This window comes from Bufo bufo, chromosome 10, assembly GCF_905171765.1.
Source record: "Bufo bufo chromosome 10, aBufBuf1.1, whole genome shotgun sequence".
Taxonomy (NCBI): Eukaryota; Metazoa; Chordata; class Amphibia; order Anura; family Bufonidae; genus Bufo; species Bufo bufo.
In genome coordinates this window covers 88,193,753-88,218,759 of record NC_053398.1, presented here as the reverse complement: position 1 = coordinate 88,218,759, position 25,007 = coordinate 88,193,753, and the positions used below count along the sequence as shown (strand labels likewise).

Below are 25,007 nucleotides of genomic sequence, written 5' to 3'. Positions count from 1 at the left end.
TTTATTTTCCGTAGAGAGCAGACAACATATACAAGTGTGTACCAGCTGAAAAGGCGACGGACATTTCGCACCTTAGTGCTTCATCTGGCCCTTAATCAAGTGAACCCTTCACCTGCTCTTTTAAGAGATTCAGCCTGTGACGCGATATTATCTGCGCCTGACAGGTACTGCACCGGACCGGTGCCTACCCCCGTGCGTCAAAGTAAACCGCGTCACAATTGAAAGACAAACAATAACACACAACTTTAAAATAGTACCATGATTTCTCAATTATATATACAACATGTTGGTAGGAGAGATCGGGTCCCTATAGGAATACCCCCATATCGATTTTGTCATTTAACCCCAGGGGTCCCATTGCGTCTGCACGTAGGATCCATTTGCTTTCTCTTCTGAGGAGTTCCTTGTGTCTTTGCGGAATGAGATGGACTGTTTGATTAGTACCATTTTGGGGTACAGAAGACTTTTCAATCACTTGGTATTACACATTTTGTGAGGCAAGGTGAAAAAAAAATGACATTTGTCATTTTTTTTTTATATATTTTTTAGAGCATTCACCTGAGGGGGCATATATTGGGATATTTTTACAGAGCAGGTTCTTACGGACAGGGCGATACCTAATATGTCTATCATTTTTATTTTTGTTAAGTTTTAGGCCTCCTGCACACGAACGTGTGTGCCCTCTGGCCATATTGCGGACTGCATTTGCGGATCCGCAAAGCAATACACAGGCTCCGTTCCGTGGGCATTCCACGGATGCGGACCCATTCACTTCAATGGGTTCGCAAATCTGGAGATTCAGAATGGTGCGGAACGGAAGCACGGAACGGAAACCCACGGAAGCACTATGGAGTGCTTCCGTGGGGTTTCGTCCCGTACTTCCGTTCGCAAAAAGATAGAACATGTCCTATCTTTTTGTGGAACGGGTAGATCGCGGACCCATTAAAGTGGATGGGTCCGCCATCTGCTGCGGCTGCCCCATGGTCGGTGTTCGTGCATTGTGGCCGCAATTTGCATGGCCACGGGGCGCACACGTTCGTGTTCAGGAGGCCTTACACAGTGAGAGCCTTTTTGAACAGAATAAAATCTTGTTTTTGTGTTGCCATATTTTTTTTATTTTTTTGGGCGATTGTCTTAGGCTACTTTCACACTTGCATTTCTGGGTCTGCTTGTGAGATCCGTTTCAAGGCCGTTCAGGCCCAACGGATCAGTTTAGCCCCAATGCATTCTGAATGGATAAGGATCCATTCAGAATGCATCAGTTTGCCTCCGTTCAGCCTCCATTCCGCTTTGGAGGTGGACACCAAAACGCTGCTTGCAGCGTTTTTGATGTCCCCCTGACGATGCGGAGCCAAACGGATCCGTCGTGACTTACAATGTAAGTCAATGGGGACGGATCCGTTTTCCCTGACACAATATGGTGCAATTGAAAACTGATCCGCCTCTCATTGACTTTAAGTGTAAGTCAAAATGGATCCGTTTGCATTATCATGAACAAAAAAAAGATATAATTTTTTTTTGTTCATGGTAATGCAAACGGATCCATTCTGAACGGATAGAAGTGTTTGCATTATAGGTGGGGATCCGTCTGTGCAGATACTAGACGGATCCGCACCTAACGCAGGTGTGAAAGTAGCCTTAGGTAGGATCTCATTTTTTGCGGGATGAGATGATGGTTTGATTGGTACCATTTTGGGCTAAATATGCCTTTTTGATCACTAGGTATTACACTTTTTGTGATGCAAGGTGACCAGAAAATGGCTTTTTTGGCACTGTTTTTATTTATTTATAATACACTTACAGCTTCCTGCCTTGAGATCCAGGGGGCTGGATCTCACAGGCTCACACAGATGCCAGTCACGATGTCTAAGGAAGGCATCGGCCGCCCTCCAAGCCATCGGGTCCCTGTCACAGCAGCGCAGGGACCCGATGGACATGCGGGCCTGTCAGGATACCGGATGTGCCTCGGTCAGCACTGACTGCGACAGTGCAAGGGTTAATGCTCCGGAATCTGTGTTTTCACCAATGCCGGTGCATACAGCTATCAGTGACTGCCCGATCAGAGCACCGTAGCTGTACGGCGCTGGGATTTGTGACCCTGTATCCTACGGGTTAAAGGGCTCATAAGAGGGTTGAAAACTGAAGTGGAATGTCAGTGTGACTCTTCCGCTTATCTGCCACCAATGTATCCTTCACTACACATAGTTGACAATTGTCAAGCATATGTGATGCACAGATGCCATAATGTGCGCTTACAGATATCAGCAGAATATACAGTATATTTGCATGTAGACTATAATGTAATGTTTGTGTGCTTTAAAGTGATTATGCAGTTGCTTAATATTGATGACCTATCCGCCGCCACTGATCAGCTGTTTGAAGGGGTCGCAGCTCTTGCACATCTCCTTTGCTGCAGCAGCACAGCGTAATTACAGCTACACTGTCCCATTCAAGTAGCTGTAATTACGCTGTGCTGCTGCAGCAAAGGAGATGTGCAAGAGCTGCGACCCCTTCTTTCAATGTTGCTTCAACAGAGATGGTGCTCAGGAAATTTTGAAGAGAAAGCGGTGCTCGTACAAGCATTGTCACCCCTTCAAACAGCTGAGGTGTGGGATTCGGGGACCCACTGATCTTCTTGAGGGAATGGGTGGATTGCCATACCAAAACAGGTTATCAAACTTGGGGTTATTCAGTTTGGAGAAAAGACAGCTTAGAGGAGGTCTAATTACAAAGTACAAATATATGAATGGACAGTACAGACATATTTTTTATATATTATATCATTTTTATTACTCAATAATGTAATACAAAATCTAAAAGTTCACACAAAACACAATATATTTCCATCCTCTATTTATAAACCATCCCCAACCCAGCCAACCCGAGAAAGAAAGAGAGAGAGAGAGAGAGAGAGAGAGAAAAAAAAAGGGAACCAAATATTATGCATTACTGTTCAGCCAGCGATTCCACAATTGGAAAAACAAGACATTTTTACCCTATTATCGTATATAATTTTCTCCATCCTAATAATATGGTCAACCGCCCTCCTCCACTCTCTTAAAGATGGCCCAGGGTCTGTCATTTACAAGTTAAATGTAAGTGGTTGCCGAGAACCATCATCACAATCATTGCAGACTGGGCCTGGAAGAAGAGTCCCGGCCACCTGAGAAGAGTCATGGATATTCATGTATTCCTGCTCTCCCTGCTGATGGCTGACCTCCTTCTACCGAGTTTTCTCCCTTTCTCTCTAGAAGAGAACTGCCAATCATCAGCAGATGGTCGGGGAGAGCAGGAGATTATGAATAACCAGGACTCTTCTCAGGTAGATTTGACTCTTTTCAAGGCCTGGGCTGAAATGATTATGATGCTGGTTCTCAGCAACCACTGACTTTTAGCTCATGAGTGACACATCGCTGACATCAGCATTTCTGTCACTAATGTATGCTGCCCTCAGTAAGGTTAGCATAAAGTTGATGACAGGTTCCCTTTAAAGGGGCATTGGAAAGATAAGAGCTGGAATTAGTTCAGGTCATGAGACTGCAGGACTTGTAAATAAATAGTTGTCACTATTAAAGTTCCAAGAGCTGTAACATTTCATAATTGGTCAATGTAGCCATATAAGTTTTATTTTTTTACTGGTACAATTTTGATTTATTTTTGGGGAGAGAGGTGGCAGGGCTGGGGCTTAGAAAAATATTGTACATGGCAGGCATGGAATATGCAGACAGAGCCCCCTCCTTTTGAAAACCACTTAGGGGTTACAGCCAAATAGCTATATTCGGAGTAATCTCATTTCCTAACCATTGCAGTAGAATGTCAGCTATACACTACAGCCCGTGCCCGTAGTTAATGGCATGAAGAAAGCTGCTGCAAATGTAAGGTGTTTTGCAGGAAGTACTCGTACCCCATACCACACTATCAGTGGCTTAACTAGAAATTACTGGGCCCTACAGCAAATTTTTGAATGAGGCATCCACCAGAAACATCTTCGCAAAACCCTCCTCCTGTGCAACCCCCACTCGCTCTCAGATAAGGCCCAGCAGCCGCTCTGTCTGTTTCCTACAGTGTCACTGTATATAATGTCATTGAATAATACTGTTGATAATAAAATCTTTTAGTCCTCCTCCTGGGTAGGCCCCTTCTGAGTTCGGCCCCAAAGCAGCTTTGCCTATAGCTATGCCCCTGCACAAGAGTGGTGTAGGGAGGGGATGAAAGAAAATGGCTGACCATGCAAAGGAACATTTGGCCTGGTCTATTTATTTTGTGTTGCCACTAAATTTACAGATGATTGTATAACTTTTCTAAAGAAAGTCTCAAGCCCAGAACAAGTTTTATAGATATGCTGCATTTTCTCCACTTTTTGAATGTGCACATTTTATCAAATACAGTTATACAGTCAGTCACCAAGATCTGATAGGATTGTGACTGCGATTATATACTATTAAACAGAATTTCATCCACAGCGGAGAAAGCTACATCAATCTTAGTGTATATCACTGAAAAATATCTTAGGTCTCTCATCTATCATAAAAGCAGGCTTCATGCTGTACTGAATTTTGACTGATTGTGGCATACAAAAATCATCTTTTGTTCTTTATTGTGTCTTTTCAGCTCTGGCCTGCTCAGTCTCGCACAGTGGGGCTAACTCATTCTGGGAGTTCAGTGCACATCATGTAAAAAGAAAGTCACGCAGAGGTAATGCAGAATTATTTTGTTGCTCATCATAGTAGATGTTATTTATATTTAAAATTTGTAAACAAAGGTAATAAAACATGTATGACAATGGGGTTACCCTGGTAACAAATGACATCACTCAAACCTTCACATACCACAATTAATAGCCACTGCAGTTTCATCACAGGAGTTCACTCTATTTCATTACTTATTGCTTAAATTAAATTTTCATGTTAAACATAGTTTGAAATAATTTTTGGTGAGGTTTCTTCTGCAATTTTTGCTCTGACCACTAGACCTAATAATAGGACATGACTTCCTGTTCTGTACAGGTAACTTTTCAGTAGCTGTTATCATCTTCACCATCGGCAGAATGTCAAATAACACCTCTGTATAGTTAACACAGGTTCCACCATTCACAGTTGGAAAGTGACTTCTATGGGAGAGTATTCTAGGCATGCTTTATCACCTGGAAAAAAAATAAAAAATCACCAACAAATCTAAAAAAAAAACTTGCTTATTATAAAAAACATGATTTAAACAATAGGTCATTTTCTGGTGACCTATTACCTTCAAAATGTCAACCCCAGCAAAATCATAATACAGGGAGCACTAAGAAACACTCGTATATACAGTCAGGTGCATAAATATTGGGACATTGACACAATTCTAACATTTCTGGCTCTATACCCCACCACAATGTATTTGAAATGAAACAAACAAGATGTGCTTTAACTGCAGATGGTCAGCTTTAATTTGAGGGTATTTACCTCCAAATCAGGTTAACGGTGCAGGAATTACAACAGTTTGCATATGTGCCTCCCACTTGTTAAGGGACCAAAAGTAATGGGACAGAATAATAATCATAAATCAAACTTTTACTTTTTAATACTTGGTTGCAAATCCTTTGCAGTCAATTACAGCCTGAAGTCTGGAACGCATAGACATCGCCAGACGCTGGGTTTCATCCCTGGTGATGCTCTGCCAGGCCTCTACTGCAACTGTCTTTAGTTCCTGCTTGTTCTTGGGGCATTTTCCCCTCAGTTTTGTCTTCAGCAAGTGAAATGCATGCTCAATCCGATTCAGGTCCGGTGATTGACTTGGCCATTGCATAACATTCCACTTCTTTCCCTTAAAAAACTCTTTGGTTGCTTTTGCAGTATGCTTTGGGTCATTGTCCATCTGCACTGTGAAGCGCTGTCCAATGAGTTCTGAAGCATTTGGCTGAATATGAGCAGATAATATTGCCCGGAACACTTCAGAATTCATCCTGCTGCTTTTGTCAGCAGTCACATCATCAATAAATACAAAATAACCAGTTCCATTGGCAGCCATACATGCCCACACCATGACACTACCACCACCATGCTTCACTGATGAGGTGGTATGCTTAGGATCATGAGCAGTTCATTTCCTTCTCCATACTCTTCTCTTCCCATCACTCTGGTAACATAGTAACATAGTACATAAGGCCGAAAAAAGACATTTCTCCATCCAGTTCGGTCTGTTATCCTGCAAGTTGATCCAGAGGAAAGCAAAAAAAAAAACCCTGTGAGGTAGAAGCCAATTTTCCCCACTTTAGGGGAATAAATAATTCCTTCCCGACTCCAATCAGGCAATCAGAATAACTCCCTGGATCAACGACCCATCTCTAGTAGCTATAGCCTGTAATATTATTACGCTCCAGAAATACATCCAGGCCCCTCTTGAATTCCTTTATTGTACTCACCATCACCACCTCCTCAGGCAGAGAGTTCTATAGTCTCACTGCTCTTACCGTAAAGAATCCTTTTCTATGTTTGTGTACAAACCTTCATTCCTCCAGACGCAGAGGATGTCCCCTCGTCACAGTCACAGTCCTGGGGATAAATAGATGATGGGATAGATCTCTGTACTGACCCCTGATATATTTATACATATTAATTAGATCTCCCCTCAGTCGTCTTTATTCTAAAGTGAATAACCCTAATTTTGATAATCTTTTAGGGTACTGTAGTTGCCCCATTCCAGTTATTACTTTAGTTGCCCTCCTCTGGACCTTCTCCAGCTCTGCTATGTCTGCCTTGTTTACAGGAGCCCAGAACTGTACACAGTACTCCATGTGTGGTCTGACTAGCGATTTGTAAAGTGGTAGAACTATGTTTTTATCACGGGCATCTATGCCCCTTCTGATGCAACCCATTATCTTATTGGCCTTGGCAGCAGCTGCCTGACACTGGTTTTTGCAGCTTAGTTTGCTGTTTATTAAAATTCCTAGATCCTTTTCCATGTCAGTGTTACCGAGTGTTTTACCATTTAGTATGTACGGGTGACTTGCATTATTCCTTCCCATGTGCATAACCTTACATTTGTCAGTGTTAAACCTCATCTGCCACTTATCTGCCCAAGCCTCCAATCTATCCAGATCCCTCTGTAGTAGTATATGTCCTCTTCAGTGTTAATTACTTTACACAGTTTAGTGTCATCTGCGAAAATTGATATTTTACTATGCAAGCCTTCTACAAGATCATTAATAAATATATTGAAGAGAATAGGGCCCAATACTGACCCCTGAGGTACTCCACTAGTGACAGTGACCCAATCTGAGTATGTACCGTTAATAACCACCCTCCTTTTTCTATCATTGAGCCAGTTACTTACCCACATACAGACGTTTTCTCCCAGTCCGAGCATTCTCATTTTATATACCAACCTTTTATGTGGTACAGTGTCAAATGCTTTGGAGAAGTCCAGATATACGACATCAATTGATTCGCCGCTGTCAAGTCTAGAACTTACCTTACCTGGTACAAGTTGATCTTGGTCTCATCTGTCCATAGGATGTTGTTCCAGAACTGTGAAGGCTTTTTTACATGTCATTTGGCAAACTCTAATCTGGCCTTCCTGTTTTTGAGGCTCACCAATGGTTTACATCTTGTGGTGAACCCTCTGTATTCACTCTGGTGAAGTCTTCTTTTGATTGTTGACTTTGACACACATACACCTACCTCCTGGAGAGTGTTCTTGATCTGGCCAACTGTTGTGAAGGGTGTTTTGTTCACCAGGGAAAGAATTCTTCGGTCATCCACCACAGTTGTTTTCCGTGGTCTTCCAGGTCTTTTGGTGTTGCTGAGCTCACCGGTGCGTTCCTTCTTTTTAAGAATGTTCCAAACAGTTGTTTTGGCCACGCCTAATGTTTTTGCCATCTCTCTGATGGGTTTGTTTTGTTTTTTCAGCCTAATGATGGCTTGCTTCACTGATAGTGACAGCTCTTTGGATCTCATCTTGAGAGTTGACAGCAACAGATTCCAAATGCAAATAGCACACTTGAAATGAACTCTGGACCTTTTATCTGCTCATTGTAATTGGAATAATGAGGGAATAACACACACCTAGCCATGGAACAGCTGGGAAGCCAATTATCCCATTACTTTTGGTCCCTTAACAAGTGGGAGGCACATATGCAAACTGTTGTAATTCCTACACCGTTCACCTGATTTGGATGTAAATACCCTCAAATTAAAGCTGACAGTCTGCAGTTAAGGCACATCTTGTTTGTTTCATTTCAAATCCATTGTGGTGGTGTATAGAGCCAAAAATGTTAGAATTGTGTCAATGTGCCAATATTTATGGACCTAACTGTATATAAACAAATGGCAATATAAAATGACAATATAAAATGACAATATCCTAAAATGGTCACGGTCCCTCCTTTTATAATGAGCTGCGGAGCTGTAGCAGCTCACAATTTCATATAGTGACTGCAATACTTTATAACTCTGATTGTAATTTCCTGTGTAATGATATCTAGACTTTCAATGAAGATGCAAGACTATGCGACTTTGGTTGATGTCCGGTGTGTCTATGCACTTATATTCAGTGCGTCTGGTAGTTGTTAATAGTAGCTTAGGCTCTATATAAAGAGCGGTGTGTCCCCCTTTTTAATATAATCCTTTTGCCACTGAGGAAGAAACCCTTGCGGTGTTGAAACGCGTCTGGCGATAAGAGTGACTGCATCCTTTTAAAGATCCTGTGCTACATGATCAGATCATATAAATCCAGAGTGTTACAATTACACAAAGAAGATACAACTTGGCGATTGTGAAATCGAAGTACGCGTGCGTGGTTTCGATACCAGTGAGAGACAACTCGTGGAGCTGTCAGCGTCCGGAAACTCACATTGCGCAGGCGCGAGGTGCCGCCACCAGCGAGAGAGAATCTGTGGGGCCGCCGGTGTGTAGCCCGTATCCTAACAGGTACTCACTCAGTAGATAGAGCTACAAGGATCCGGTAATAAGCGCATTATATTAAAAGTTGTATGAGAGGAAAGTTATCCAATACAACAGCTGAGTTGGCGCATATGTGAGTGAACTTGTATTTGTCATACTAAGCTACTATTAACAACTACCAGACGCACTGAATTTAAGCACATAGACACACTGGACATCAACCATAGTCTTGCATCTTCATTGAAAGTCTGAATAACATTACACAGGAAATTACAATCAGAGTTATAAAGTATTGCAGTCACTATATGAAAAAGTGAGCTGCTACAGCTCCGCAGCTCATTATAAAGGAGGGACCGTGACCATTTTAGGATATTGTCATTTTATATTGTCATTTTATATAGCCATTTGTTTATATATATATATATATATATATATATATATATATACACACAAGTGTTTCTTAGTGCACCATTTATTCTTATGGTTTGATCCATGGGTATGTTTTTATAGTCAGGATTAAATAAGTTATATTTGACTTCTTGTGAGCTGACCCCTTTTTATTTGGTATATATTAATAGCTATGGGATGGTAGCAGGTCGTGCTCTATTCTGGTGAGCTTCCCATAAGTTATTTGTGTATATATACTATTTTTTGAAAATCATAATACAGACAGTCTGGGTCCTAAAGAAAGGGCTTTTTGCTATGCACAGGAACAGTGATGGCCAGTTCGCATTGTTCGCCCGCGAACACATGCGGTCTGCCATCTTTTTTCACAAGTCCGGCGAGGCACAGGTAAGCCCGTCTGAAAACAAGTGCAGTCAGCGGGAGCAGGCAGTTCCGAGAACAGCCACCGGGGGCCTTCATCGGGCTGTTCTCGGAATTGCCTGCTCCTGGTGACCGCATTTGTTTTCAGACCGGCTCGCGGCACAGGTAAGGGCTTACCTGTGCCTCGCCGGACTTGTGAAAAAGGGATGGCAGCCCGCATATGTTCACGGGCGAACACTGCGAACTGGCCATCACTGCACAGGAAGAATAAACTAGCATTAAAAAATTCCTGTGCTTATTCTCTGACTGCACCTAAGTACCAGTGACTAGAAGCGGGGTTCTACCATGTCTACTGTCCTTTGAGTTGTAATAAGTATCTATATGTGACACCATCACGCCTACCTGAACTTCATAAGGAGAAGAACAGGCAAGAGGACTCTATCACTGAGGAAGAAAGGCGATCCTTTTAAAACTCCACAACAGCTCCTGTAGCTGTAAGCTCGAGTGACATTACTGGCGCTCTGATTAGGAGCACAAGCTTTTTTGAATAGGAAACGTGCTGCCGGCCGGGGCACATTTTCCAACTACACAGCCTGACTGCTTCTACCGGACTGGAGGATCAGGACAACTATCAAGTATTCACCACTACACATCAACATCACAGACTCTCCTCTACAAGTTCAGGTAGGCGTGACAGTATCACATATACATACTTATTACAACAGGACAGTAGACGTGGTAGAACCCTGCTTCTAGTCACTTGTACTTAGGTGCAGTCAGAGAGTAAGCACAAGAATTCTTCTTTTACTTCTTCTAATTGTCATTGCGGCACTGACCTTCCTTGCAGCATACTCACAACATTTTTAAGTAAGAGCGCCAGTAAACTTGTTTTATTTTTAAACTAGCATTTAGATATTCTATAAAATTGTAGTTAAAAAAAAAAAAACTAAAAATAAATAAATCACACTCGTGAAAAAAAACACAAACTATAAATACATGTTTGTGTATCCATAACTATAACAACTGCATAATATCACTTTAATATATTAATATATGATTAATATATTTATAATCAGAGAAAAGAAACAAAAAGGTATGTTGCCCCAAAATAGCTGGAGTTTTGTTTTACTGATACAGAGCAACAAGTCAATTAAGGGTCCATTCAGACGCCCGCAACTGTTGTCTGCGGACAAGAATAGAACATGTTCTATTTTTTTGCAGGACCGTGGAACGGAAGTGCGGATGCGGACAGCACACTGTGTACTGTCAGCATCTTTTGCGGCCTTATTGAAAATGACTGGGTCTGCAAAATTGCAGAACGGATGCGGACCCATTTTGCGGACGTGTGAATGGACCCTAATAATACATTTAAAAAATATTCGTGCTTCCTGCAGCCTCCACTAGGAGGAGCTTAACAGCTAACTGCATAGTGTTATATGTTTAACTCAATATCTGGAACACAACTAGGTTGGATGTGGTTAGCAGTGCTGGGCTCCTAGGTTATCGTCTGACCAAGGACACCATCTGTATGGAGTTTGTATGTTCTCCCGTGTTGGTGTGGGTTTCCTCCAGGTACTCTGGTTTCATCCCACACTCCAAAGACATACTGATAAGGAATCTAGATTATGATGCTTTAACAGGATTGTTATTTTCAAGTTGACCACTGAGTGGCAGTACTGCCTAAAGAAACAAGAGAGGTGTCTCTCCTGCTTTAACAGACGTGAGATTTCGCCCCAAAAAAGAGGATGATAAAATGTTTCTAATATAGAGATGAGCAAATTGATTTGTACAAATCAAAATCATTCACAAACCAGCCTGCTTGAGCATTGAGGGGCTAGTCCTGCAGTTCAAGAGACTCCCTGGTCCAACTGACATCTTGCCTGTCCCTGGTAATCTTGGCTCAGCGCACACTCAGAGGCTCTGCTGTCTGTATACTCGGAAGTGTAACTGAGCATGCACAGTCAGCATCAGCCCTGCTCAGATAGCAGCAGCAGAGTCTCTGAGCTTTCTCCGCTATTTGAAGCAACGGCACAGGCGTGAGATTGACAGGGCCAGGCGAAATGTCTGGCCTTGTCAATCAAGGGAGGTAGGTAAGGTTTGTCTGTTTGCTGATGACACAAGCGTGTAATAGGGGTGACGGTGCTCCATTATGAACGGATCCGGTTGTATTATATTTAACATAGCCAAGACGGATCCGTCATGAACTCCATTGAAAGTCAATGGGGGACGGATCAGTTTTCTATTGTGTCAGATTGTTTTAGAGAAAACGGCTCCGTCCCCATTGACTTGCGTTGTGGGTCATGACGGATCTGTCTTGCTCCGCATCCCAGGATGGAAAGCAAACCTGAGCATGCTGCGGTTTGCTCTCCAGTATGAAAACGGAACGGAATGCATTTTGGAGCATTCTGTTCAGTTACGTTTTGTTCCCATTGACAATGAATGGGGACAAAACAGAAACGTTTGTTTTCCGATATTGAGACCCTCTGACGTATCTCAATACCGAAAAATATTAATGCTAGTGTGAAAGTAGACTTAGTCAGGCGTCTTTTAAGACAGTATCTGAAGATTCACATATTTATACACCAAAGTACATAGGAATAATGAGTAAGATGAGGCAAGTGATGTTAAACAGATCAATATGAGTGAAGGAGGAAACAGAGTTGTAAGAGTAAATTGTTGGATCGTCTGTGAAGGTTCTCATTTATCCAGGTCATGGTATATCTGTATAGAATAAATCAAGGCAACTGGACTCACTGTAGATTTCTTGAAAACGTTTCACTCGTTCTTCCAACGAGCTTTCTGAATTCTGAGTGACTGTACAAGAATTCTCTGGGAATATATATGTAACTGAATCAACATTTGGTAATTATACCCAGCATAGGGTATATGGAGGAAGTAGAAAGGAAAGCCCTGACCACTTTCATGGGAATTACACCGAGTCATTGGTTCAAGATATGTGGATGACACTTGGGTTAAAATTCATAAACAAGAGTTACAGGCTTTCACCGACCACATCAACTCAGTGGATCATAACATCAATTTCACGCGGGAAGATATGCAGAACAACAAACTGGCGTTTCTGGACTGTATTATAACAGTGGAAGAGGGAAGGAAGCTAGGAATAGAGGTCTATCGAAAACTAACACACACAGACCAGTACCTGCTATTTGATTCCCACCATCCTCTAGACCACAAACTCGGAGTCATCCAGACTCTACACCACCGGGCAGAGAAAATCCCCACCAGCACAGAGGCCAAGGCAAAGGAATTCAAACACCTCAGAGGGGCACTTAAAACTTGTGGGTATCCAGATTGGGCCTTTGTCAAAACAGAAGGAAGGAGAAGAAAGAGCACCAAGACTACCAGTGAGGGCGAGAAGCATGACAGACGCAAGAATATGGTTATCCCATATGTAGCTGGGATGTCTGAGAAACTCAAAAGGATTTTTTATAAACATCCCATTCCTGTCTGCTTTAAACCCAGCAACACACTGAGGCAACAACTGGTTCACCCAAAAGACCCAACGCCTAAACACAAGATGGACAACATTGTGTACGCAGTCCAGTGCAATGAGGAATGCTCAGAACTGGATATCGGCGAAACAAAACAACAACTACATCAGCATATGGCTCAGCATAGAAGAGCCAAAACCTCTGGTCAAGATTCAGCCGTGTACTTACATCTAAAAGAAACAGGTCACACCTTTGAAGACAGTCAAGTACGTGTTTTGGATAAGGAGGCCGATTGGTACAAACGAGGTGTGAAGGAGGCCATCTACATAAAAATGGAGAAGCCAAGCTTGTCTGCCACATACAATGCTGTCTTGACACCTTTTTCTGGGAGGTCATTATCACCTACTGACTCCAATTAGGATAATAGAATCAACACCTTTGACCCCATGCTGGGTATAATGACCTCTGACCCCATGCTGGGTATCTAAAAATGGTACCAATAAAAACGACAACTTGCCTGACCCTCTCCCCCTTCCCAAAAAAAAAAAAGTGCCCTCACACAGCTCAGTCAACAAAAAATATAAATGTTATGGCTCTTAAAAACCATTTCAGCAAATTCCATGTTACAAAATCCAGATGCTGCTTCTTCCCTTCTGAGCGCTGCTGTTTCCCCAAACAGCAGTTTGTTTCCCCAAACAGCATACTTGTGAGAAATGGCCTAACAATTTTTGGGTTGCTTTTTCTCCTGTTAAAGGGCTTCTGTCACCCCAGTAAAGTCTTTTTTTTTTTTTTGGGGCTAGTTAAATTCCTTATACTGTGATATATGAAAATATAATGGTCTTACTTACTTTCCTTCAGCAGTTTCTTATAAAAACGAACTTTTATAATATGTAAATTAGGTCTCTACCAGCAAGTAGGGCATCTACTTGCTGGTAGCCGCCGCAAAAAAACGCCCCCTCGTCGTGTTGATTGACAGGGCCAGCCGCAATCTCCTCCTCCGGCCGGCCCTGTCAGCATTTTAAAAATCACGCGCCTGTGTTCATTCGGCGCCTGCGCCGATGACGTCTTCTCTTTCGGTGATGTCATCGGCGCAGGCGCACTGAGGGAGTTCTGAGGAGGCGAGCCTCCTCATCTCAGAGCGCCTGTGCCGGATGAACACAGGCGCGCGATTTTTGAAATGCTGACAGGGCCGGCCGGAGGAGGAGATCGCGGCTGGCCCTGTCAATCAACACGACGAGGGGGCAGTTTTTTGCGGCTGCTACCAGCAAGTAGACGCCCTGCCTGCTGGTAGAGACCTAATTTACATATTATAAAAGTTTGTTTTTATAAGAAACTGCTGAAGGAAAGTAAGTAAGGCCATTATATTTTCATATATTGCAGTATAAGGAATTTAACTAGCCCAAAAAAAAAATATGACTTTAGTGGGGTGACAGAAGCCCTTTAAGTAATTGCAAAACTGAAATATTTTGAGTTAAAACTACATATTATTGTTAACATGCTAATTTTAGGCCCAAGTAATAAATTCTATGGAACACATGTGGGGTCAAAATGCTCACTACACCAAAATAATTCTTTGTGAGGTGTACTTTGCAAAATGGGGCCTTTTGGTTGTGTTTCCAATGTTCTGGCACCTCTAAACCTCTGCAAACCTAAAATGGTACCTAAAAAACTTCCTTAAAGGGTTTCTACCACCAGAAATACTGTTATGTAGCTGACTGATATAGCGATGTGCTAATGTCAGCACTACATAACAGTATGTTTCTAACGTTAGTCCCTGCAGCCGTTTTTGTTAAAAAAGCACTTTTATTATATGCTAATGAGCCTCTAGGTGCTATGTGGGCGTAAAATCAGCACCTAGAGGCTCCGTCCACTCACCCATTATCCCACCCAGGTCCAGTGTTGTGCCCGCCCAGCTCCTCTTGATTGATGGCACGGTCTGCCGCATCGCTGCCGAAATCCCGCGCCTGCGCCGTTCACTTCTGTCTTCGGCGCAGGCGCAGTGAGTGAATGATGCGATCCTGGTGTCGGATTCCTCACTGCGCCTGCGCCGACTACGTCACAGTGAGGAAGCCGGCATCAGGAGAGCGGCCTTCACTCACTGCGCCGAAGACAGAAGTGAACGGCGCAGGCACGGGATTTCGGCAGCGATGCGGCGGACCGTGCCATAAATCAAGAGGAGCTGGGCGGGCACAACACTGGACCTGGGCGGGATAAAGCGTGAGTGGACGGAGCCTCTAGGTGCTGATTTCACGCCCACATAGCACCTAGAGGCTCATTAGCATATAATAAAAGTGCTTTTTTTAACAAAAACGGCTGCAGGGACTAACGTTAGAAACATACTGTTATGTAGTGCTGACATTAGCACATCGCTATATCAGTCAGCTACATAACAGTATTTCTGGTGGTAGAAACCCTTTAAACAATAGAGACACAAAAATCCACAAACTGCTCCTTCACTTCTGAGGTTGGTATTTGAATCAAGTAGAATCTAGTGCCACATATGGGATATTTCTAAAAATTGCAGAGTCATGATAATAAAAGTGGGGTTTTAGATCTTTTTCATCACCTGCTGTGTTCCAAAAAATGGATTAAAGGGAATGTATCACATTGAACATGGTATCTGAGCTGAAGGCAGAATGTTATAGAGCAGGAGGAGCTGAGCTGATTGATATATACCGTAGTTTTGTGGGGGTAAAAATCAGTAAAACTTGTTTATTCATTTTTTTTATTTTTTTTTAAACATTTTTATTAAAGTACTTCAATGTTACATAGTACAATGTAAGTTTTGGTACAGTTAAGTGCCAATTTAAACAGATAATGTCAAGCATTGTTGTAGTAATAGAAACCAACATATATAAACAAGGGGAGGGAAGGGGAGGGGGGTTCTGAAAGAAATATTCCCATCCTGCAGAGAAAAAGTCTATTATCTCATACTTAGTTCTTCAAGAAGAGAAAGAGAACTCACTCCATGGTCTCGAAATCTTAGCAAATGTGGATGTTCATCTGGTCTCCTATCCCGCTATTTGTTCCATCCTATAGATTTCGCAATCCAGTTATCTATTAAAGGAGCTGCATCTTTCCGCCAATGCGAAGCAATGAGAATTCTTGCTGCTGCTAGGAGTTGTGTTAATAAAGTTTCGGTGTGAACCTGGCTTTGGATCTGATCTAGTAGGTTCAATAGGCATACTTGTGGAGAGGGGGTAATATTGGTCTTGCAGATACTGGAAAGAACTCGGCATATTTCACTCCAGTAGGGGAGGATCACCTGACAGTCCCACCATATGTGTAGGTATGACCCCAGTTCTTTCCCGCATCTCCAATATAGCTGGCTGACTTCTGGGTATATCTTATGTAATGTTTCAGGGGTGTAATACCAGCGCGTGAGGATTTTATAGTAGTTTTCTTGTAATTTAACACACAAGGACAGTTGGGGGGTCAAAGTGAGACACCTTTGAAGAGTATTTTGATTAGATTGTATTTGTAGGTCCTCTTCCCATTTTTCAACAAAGTTGAAAGCTGCCGGTCTAGTCTGGGTCACCAAGCAAGCATATATATTAGTGATTTTCTTGATAGAAATTCTCCTTACTAGAGAACCTTTCTCAAACTTAGTGGGTTCTTGTCGTGGGATAGGCAGGTAGTTATTTAGGTAATGTTTGATATGAAAACGGTGGATTATGGACATTGAAGATATATTGTCCTGAGACTTCCAATTGTCTCTCAACCCACCGTGATTATCAGTCAAATCTATGAATGGGATTGTGATATTCTTAATTGTTTCTGTAAGTGTGTGCCTAAAGTGTGGGGACGAGTCCCAAAGAATATGAAAAAACGGGGTTAGATGTCGCACAAGGATATCTGAAAACCAAAAAAGGTGCACCTTACCAATCGAGAACACTCACTCGATCACTATAAAATAAAAAATGAAGGAAAAGAGCAGGGCACTCTCAGAAATTTCGGACCGATAAGAGAACCATTATAAAATATATATTTATTGATATACTAAATATTCTAAAACGATGGAACTCACTATAAAAACATAAAATCCTAAATGTTAGTTAATGACAGCAATTGATGTATCTGAATAGCAGCAAATTTAATCTAGACTATATTTAAATTAATAATACGCAGCCCCAACAACAGTATATCGATGGTGATAATCTAAAATGTCCAAACTAAAATAAATCGAAGGTCGTTTTTTGGGATACCATTATAAATTACATCTTTCGATTTTTTCACCTATGGTTCCCTAGTGGTGATTTTATCTACTATAGAGGTGGACTCAATATTTACCTTCGATTTATTTAACTGCTCTAATGTGGTGTCCGAGAGGTGTTTTTTATGTGAAGATTCCAGTTCTTGAATTTGTTTATATAGTTCTACCACTTTTAGTTCTCTTTTCTTTTTGAGATAAGCTCCTAGTGATATTAAATAGTGATGGACAAACATCGGCCGGGGCAGTTCGCGAACGCGATCAAATGTTTGCGAACCGAAAGTTTGCGGCGGGCTCCATTCACTTTAATGGCAGGTGGACCTGAAAAACCTTTAGCTCATATTTGCAGCCACCAAATACTTAGTAGAAGTGCACAAATAGTCCCACAACATGGACAGTGACATACTAGAGGGGGATCAATGACAAAAATTCCAGCAAAAAATATGTGGGGACATTTTTAATGCGTCTTAAAGGGAAATTCTCTTAAATGTGCCCTGTTGCGCTACCTAAGTGCACTATATAGAAAGTATATTATTGGTATATACCACCCCTGCTTCAATCACTTTTTTGGGGGGGAAACTGGTATATCACACCAGTAGAAATTATTTGTTCCAATAACGCTTGTCCCTCTATATACCTGCGGTATCGCAGCAGAACCGCACACAACTGCCGCACAATACAAATGCACTATAATATACTTTCTATGTTAGAAAGTATATTATAACATTGTACAAGGAAGGCAATCCATTAGGATATACATAAAAATAAAACTTAACCTTTAATAATGTTACTATTAATAAGGGCTCATTCAGACGGCCGTATGCTATCCACAAAAATGCGGATCAGTTTTTTTGTGGATTAGATGCTGACCCATTCACTTCTATGGGACCCTTTTCTATTCCACGGTTCCACAAAACAAATGAAACATGTCCTATACTTGTCCGTGAAAATCAGGACATGGCCCCATTAAAGTCTATGGGTCCGCAAAAATACTGAATGCTATCCGTTTTTTGTACAGAACTGTCCGCAAAAAAGGATCCGCATTTTTGCGAACAGGATACGGCCGTCTAAATGAGGCCTAAGGGTTCATTCACACGTCCGTAAGTGTTCTGCAAAACAAGGACACTGGCAATGTGCATTCCGCAATTTGCAGACCGCATATCGCCGGCACTATAATAGAAAATGCCTAATCTTGACTACAATTGCGGACAAGAATACGACATGTTCTGAAGCACAGATGCGGACAGCACATTCCGGCCCCATTGAAAATGAATGGGTCTGCGCCCGTTCCGCAAAATTGTGGAATGGATGCGGACCCATTTTGCAGACGTGTGAATGGACCCTAAAAGATATCCCTCACAATGAAAATAAATTAAATTATTAAAGTTAAGCAAAAAGCATAGATGTGGTAGGCAATAACAAGTGCTCGGCGGCACCAAATCAGAAACCATGTCTCCTACCACAATCTGGGGGGTTCCAGTGCACATCCGTGAATCCCAGAGGGAAAGCAAAAAACATATATCCCTGGGCTAGATGATGATGTGGTATTGAAGGACAGGGTGGGCAAAGAACTGTCCCTGATATTGCCCTACAGGGGGGTGCTATTCTGGCCCTGATAGCCTAACCACAGAGCACCCACCCTGATAAGAGCGACCCTGTCCGAAACCTTACCCTATATAAAAATGGCCCTAGTGAGCCCCTAGCCCCTAGGCCCCTGACTTCCAGGTGATGTGATCACTATATAGATCTATCTATGTGTTTTTGACTCAATATAAAAGTATATTATAAGTATATCGCACCTCTCTGTGTATCACACATATCGATAGCACACCTATACCAGTCCTTAAAAGGACTTTTGTGGCCCTATTAGCTAGCGTTTAGTGTCCCTAACAGCCTGTCCCTGCTCCACACAGCAACCTCTCTCTACACAGGCAAAAGACTGAATGCAAAATGGCGGCCAGATCAGGTTTATTTATAAGGTAAGGGCTATGTCCGTGTGCTGAAACGTCTCAATAGGCTGTCCTGTACCACCTGATGGATGTGTCATGGGTCAAAGTTCTTCACAATGTAAAAAAATATGGCGGGCGCAAATATCGCCATATGTTCGCATGTTCGGTGAATCGTGAACACGCAAAGTTGGCCGCGAAACGACTGCCTGGGGAACCGCAAGGCCATCTCTAATATTAAATGACCTCTGATTACAGCTTTGTGGGCCTCCCAGACTAGACCGGCTTTTGCTTCCGGTGTAGAGTTTAAAGTGAAATACTCCTCAATCAAGCCTGATAACTTTTTAGTATGTTCTGGATCATCTAATAGCGTCTCATTCAACCTCCAGTTGCTCATGGGCATCTTGAATTGTTTGGGTGTGAAATCTAAAAACACTGGAGCATGATCTGAGAGCAGTAAACTGCCTATGTCAGCCTTTTTACATGAAGTTAGAAGATGATATGGTAGGAATAGGTAGTCGAGGCGCTGGTATGAGCGATGTGCTACTGAGTAAAAGGTGTAGTCTTTGCTAGTGGGGTGCAGTGACCTCCAAACATCAGCCAAGCCTAGGGATGTTTAAGAATCTTTAACTCATCTCAGAGCCAGGCGGGAGGTAGCAGAAGTACTTGTAGAAGAGTCTAGAGTGGGGTTCAGGGTTAAATTCAGGTCTCCCCCCAAAACCACCACCCCCTCAGCAAATTCTTGTAGTAGATGTAGTGTGTTGCAGATCCATAGAGATTGTGAGGAGTTGGGGCGTAGATATTCCCTAAAGTGTATGTCTGTCTCCCCAAAATCCCCTTTACAAACAGTAATCTCCCCTCTGGTTCTGTGAGAGTGGAATGCACCTCCAGCGGGAAATTTTTATGTAGAGCAATAGAGACTACTTTGGATGCAGATGAGGGTGCCGTACTGTGGAACCATTGATTAAATTGGAGATGGTTCAAAGGCGGTACGTGATCAGCTTTAAAATGGGTTTCTTGTAGCAGTGCAACACTCAGCTTATGTTTGCGTAATTGATGATATATTTGACTTCGCTTGGATGGTGCATTCAACCCTCTCACATTAAATGAACATACTTTCATAGCAGCCATGGGAGACCAGAGCAGGCACTAGATATTGTTTTTCTATCTCTGCAAAAGTGGGAGACACTTGGGTGAAAAAATCACAGTATAATGGGAACATAAAAAAGGGGAGAAGAACATGTAGGTTATCAAACAGTTAGAATTAACATCCTCAGCTAAGTCAAAAGTCATCATCTTGCATCCTTGGTGAAGAATGTAGATATAAAAGGTAGAAGTTTGTACATGAGTGAGCTAACTAGTGGGAAGCGAGCATAGAGATTCCGGATGGGGTAGTATTCTCTCACATCTAGGGCCTTAATGCTCATTATCTCCACTTAATATGGAGGGGTAAAGGTGTAACTTAGTTGAAAAAATATTACGTTCACAAACAGTGGCCCTATGGGTGTCTTTTCTGGGCTGCATAAATCATTAACAGAGAGAAACTTCTGCTGTTTACATAGTAAGGAAAGAAAAGTAAAAGATAGGCAGAGCTGGAAATGTAGAATTGAAAGCTAGAAAAAAATTGAGATGTAGTGACAATATTAATAGATAATATATATAATTTTCTCTCTAATTATGCAGACTAGGCCAAATAGAAAACATTTAATGATAAATAACTGTTTTAAACAATTTTCTACTATATTAACTCAATTGCACAAACTTTTCTTCACCTGTTATTTTTCCATCAGTCTTGCTGGGATTCTTACAACTAAAGGTAGTTTCGATCCTTAGTTGTTTTCTAACACGTAATTTCCTTCTCCCCTTCTAGATGGTGAGAGCTCAGAAGAGCTCTCGGAGGAGTGTCATTGTGTCAATGGCCGTTGTGTTAGAGGTCCTCATGGTGTCTCATGTGAGTGCCAGAGTGGCTTCCAATTGGACATAACTAGAACACGCTGCAATGGTGAGTCAAAACTTTAAGTAAATGTATTTGTTGTTAGTCACATATCTGTTTCATTGTCCTTATTCCTACTTAAAGTAGCACTGTACGTTTAGATCAGTTGGCATCTGGGTGCTGAGATCCCCATCAATCAAACAGGGGGAGGGAGGAGCTCGCTTAGCACCAGGGGCAGACTGGGAACTTAAAGGGGTTATACCATGAATAATGTAAAAAATGAAAATCAGACATTATATAGGACAGGGGTGGCCAACCTTACAGACACAAAGAGCCAAAAAACAATAACATATGACTACCGGGAGCCACAAGCTATACATTTACACAAGAGTCACCGTATTTTTCGCCCTACAAAATGCACCTAGGTTTTACCAAAGAAAAATAAGAGAAAAAAAATATTTTTCATCTGATCTGAGGTCTGATAAAAATATTTTCTTCTTATTTTTCATTAGCAGAGAAAAAAAGAAAAAATATATTTTTCATCAGACCTCAGATCAGACTCCTAAATCAGATCCCCAATCCTCATCTGACCTAAAATAAGATCCCCAAACCTCATCATACCTCCAAATCAGACCCCCAAAATAAGACCCCCAATGCTCGGATCAGACAACACAAATCAGACTCCAATTTCAGACCCTCATTGCTCAGATCTCCCCCCCCAATGCTCAGATCTCCCCCTTCTCAGATCTGACCCCCCATGCTCAGCTCTGACCAACCCATGCTCAAACAAGACCCCCATGCTCAGATCTGCCCCCCTATGCTCAGATCTGCCTTCCATGCTCAGATCTGCCTTCCATGCTCAGATCTTAATCCCGATGCTCAGATCTTCCCCCCATGCTCAGATTTGACCCTCATGCTCAAATCAGACCCCCATTGCTCAGATCAGGATCCCCCCATGCTCAGATCAGAACCTCCCATGCTCAGATCAGACCCCCATGCTCAGTTCTATAATAAATAAATAAAATCTTGTCCCTTTCCTGATCAGGCACTGGGCACCTGCTACTCTGCAGGTCTGACACGCTCTCCACTGTGACCTGATGAGCACAACGTCAGATCGTAGTATTTCTCCACATACTACATTCACACACTGTGTGCATTAAGACGTAGTGGAGAGTGAGCTGGAGCTGCAAAGTAGCAACAGTGCCCGATCAGGAGAAGAGATCTGAGCATGGGGTGGAGAGTGAGCCGGCCTGACTGCTTCCTGGCTCCACAGCTAGAGCCTCACTTGAAGAAGCAAAGAGCCACATGCGGCTCAAGAGCCACAGGTTGGCCACCCCTGATATAGGACATCACAATCTCTTTCTACCAAAGCTAGAACCAGCCTGTACCTCACCTGGGTCCACAGATCTCCACATTCATTGCCCTGCTAGATTTATATTGGGCTGACAGCTCAAGGGGCGTGTCTTTTCTGTGGCAGCGAAGGGGGCGTGTCTCAGCTCTTCCTATCACAGCTCAGGAGGCAGTTGAAAGAAGAAACTGAGCATGGGCGGCCTTCTTAATGAGAAGGTCAAAGAAATAAGAAATTAATTTGCACTATACAGATATATTTTGTTGAATAACTTAGTAGCTATGCAAAAAATTTTATTACATGTAATTACAAAAGTATTCAGATCCAGGTGCTGGTTTGAAAACTGTAAAATATTTTTCATGGGACAACCCCTTTAAAGTGGCCCTGGAAAAAATACTAAAAGTGGCCCCGTTTTCTAGTCTCCAAATTGATGGAAGGCAGAGCCAGCACAATTAGGCGTGGCCAAAAATACCATACTGTGGCACATAATACCACCCCAACAGAGCCAAATGCCACAGTCCATCACAAAATATCGCCGCCAGCAGCACAAAATACATATCCAAAAATTTCCACTGGCCGGACGTGAGGAGGGCTCAGCAGCCCCCTGGGCATCAGCCCACCGGGAAATTTCCCTGTAAGGTCTATGGCCAATCTGCCCCTGCTTAGCACGTTCTCTCTCCTCATTGAAGGACAGAAAGAAAGAGGAACACAATAGAAAATCTATGGGCCTGTCACACTCCCATCTAATGCAATGAGGAGAGAGAGAGAGAGCACTAAGAGAGCGCTAGAGATTGATTGGGGTCCCAGTGCTCAGATCCCCAACCACTTCAAGTCCACAGTACTGTGTGGATTAACTCCATAGTACTCTATATCTTTATGGGTGTTGGAATTGCTTTTTTCTGACACAGAGCTCCCTCTAGTGTTAAAGAATAACATTTTGTTTGCCTCCTGAAACTGAGGGAAGCTTATATGCATATGGATTTTTACAGCCTCTTTGGGCTTACACCTTGTGCTAAAATGGTATGAATGGCTGCATTTAATAAAACAACACTAACAGATAAGGCCAGAATGTGGAAAGTGATAATTATGAAAAGCGCTATACTGTAGTAATACAGCCTTCCCACAGTTTTATGTCATTTTTTGAATTTGCTTCATTTGATAGATCTGGATGAATGCAGACAAAAGAATCCAAGAGGAGCTCTCTGCAAAAACAGCCGTTGTATTAACACAAGAGGGTCATTCCGATGTGAATGTAAAGCAGGTTACACGCGCTATCGTCATCCTCACATATGTGTGCCACAACAGAGGAAAAGATAGAATGATCTCTCAGTCACTAGATCATTACCGGTATGCGACCAGTACAGATGAGCCATCACAAAAGCTCCATGATGGAAAACGAGATGTGATGTGAATTAAAGTATTGAGAAACATGTTCTTTGTGGTAAATCTTTGTCTAGCAATTAAGTAGTTTATTAAATTCATACTCATATTGTCTGGATATTTATGAAAAGGGGACCTATAAGCGCCCCTCTTGTACAGGCACCTGTGTACAAGCAGTAGGGACCATTACAAGAGTGTCTATATATATGTATATAGCTGTATACAGGGGCAGAAGAAATGCTATCTGGATGCTTGGGGTGATTTGGGATTAGGGTTTTTCTGTCATCTACATTCTAATGTATATATACATTTACATTATTTAAAGGCTTTTTCAGATAAACCCATTTCAATGGCAAATGCACTTTGAAGGTATGTGTACCAAATGTGGATGTCCACTTACAATAAATAGCTTGGGGAGAATGGATAAATACTATGCAGCAATGGCACATCTCAGTTTCCCCAATTCAGCTTTTCAAGACTTGTCAAATAACAAGGAACCCCTTGTCAAATTATATGTTCAGTTTAAGGGGTTGTCTGCTTTTTTTTTTTTTTTTAATGAAGACCTATCCTCAGGATAGGTCATCAATATCATATTGGTGGAGGTCTGGCTGTTTGAAGAGAAAGCAGTGCTGGTACAAGCACTGCCTTCTCTTCACTAGCAACCGCAGCGGTGAGCAGGTGTAATCACAACTGCTCCATCCCCATTCACTTCAATGGGACGGCTCCTTCCTATTTAAGTGAACAGGTAGGAGCCATCCCACTGAAGTGAATGGGGTGGCTTAGTTGTAATTACACCTGCTCACCGATGCGGTTGCGTTGGCGAGCAGGTAAACAATGAAGAGAAGAAGGCAGTGCTCCTATGAGCGCTGCATTCTCTTCAAACTGCTCACCAGCAGGAGTGTCTGGAATTGCCCCCTCCCCCAATGTGATATTGATGAGGATAGGTCATCAATATAAAAAAAGGACAACCCCTTTATTTAAAAGAAAAAAATGTTAACCTTTGCATGGCACAAGTACAATGCCCCCATTACTTTTTATCATTGCAGAAACACTTATTATCTGCAAGATCTGGTTATTGTGGCTGTCAGTAC

At 42.2% G+C, this 25,007-nt stretch overlaps 1 protein-coding gene across 1 annotated transcript in view; it reads left to right on the top strand.

Annotated features, from left to right (window-relative positions):
- Positions 1-24,556, top strand: part of LTBP3 (latent transforming growth factor beta binding protein 3) — a 260,095-nt gene extending 235,539 nt beyond the window's left edge. Inside the window, exons 22-24 of the mRNA XM_040409069.1 lie at positions 4,612-4,695; positions 21,126-21,257; positions 23,699-24,556. Of these exons, the coding sequence (XP_040265003.1) occupies positions 4,612-4,695; positions 21,126-21,257; positions 23,699-23,853 (371 nt within the window). The 3' untranslated portion in view covers positions 23,854-24,556. The remainder of the gene's footprint in view (positions 1-4,611; positions 4,696-21,125; positions 21,258-23,698) is intronic.
- The last annotated feature ends 451 nt before the right edge of the window (positions 24,557-25,007 follow it).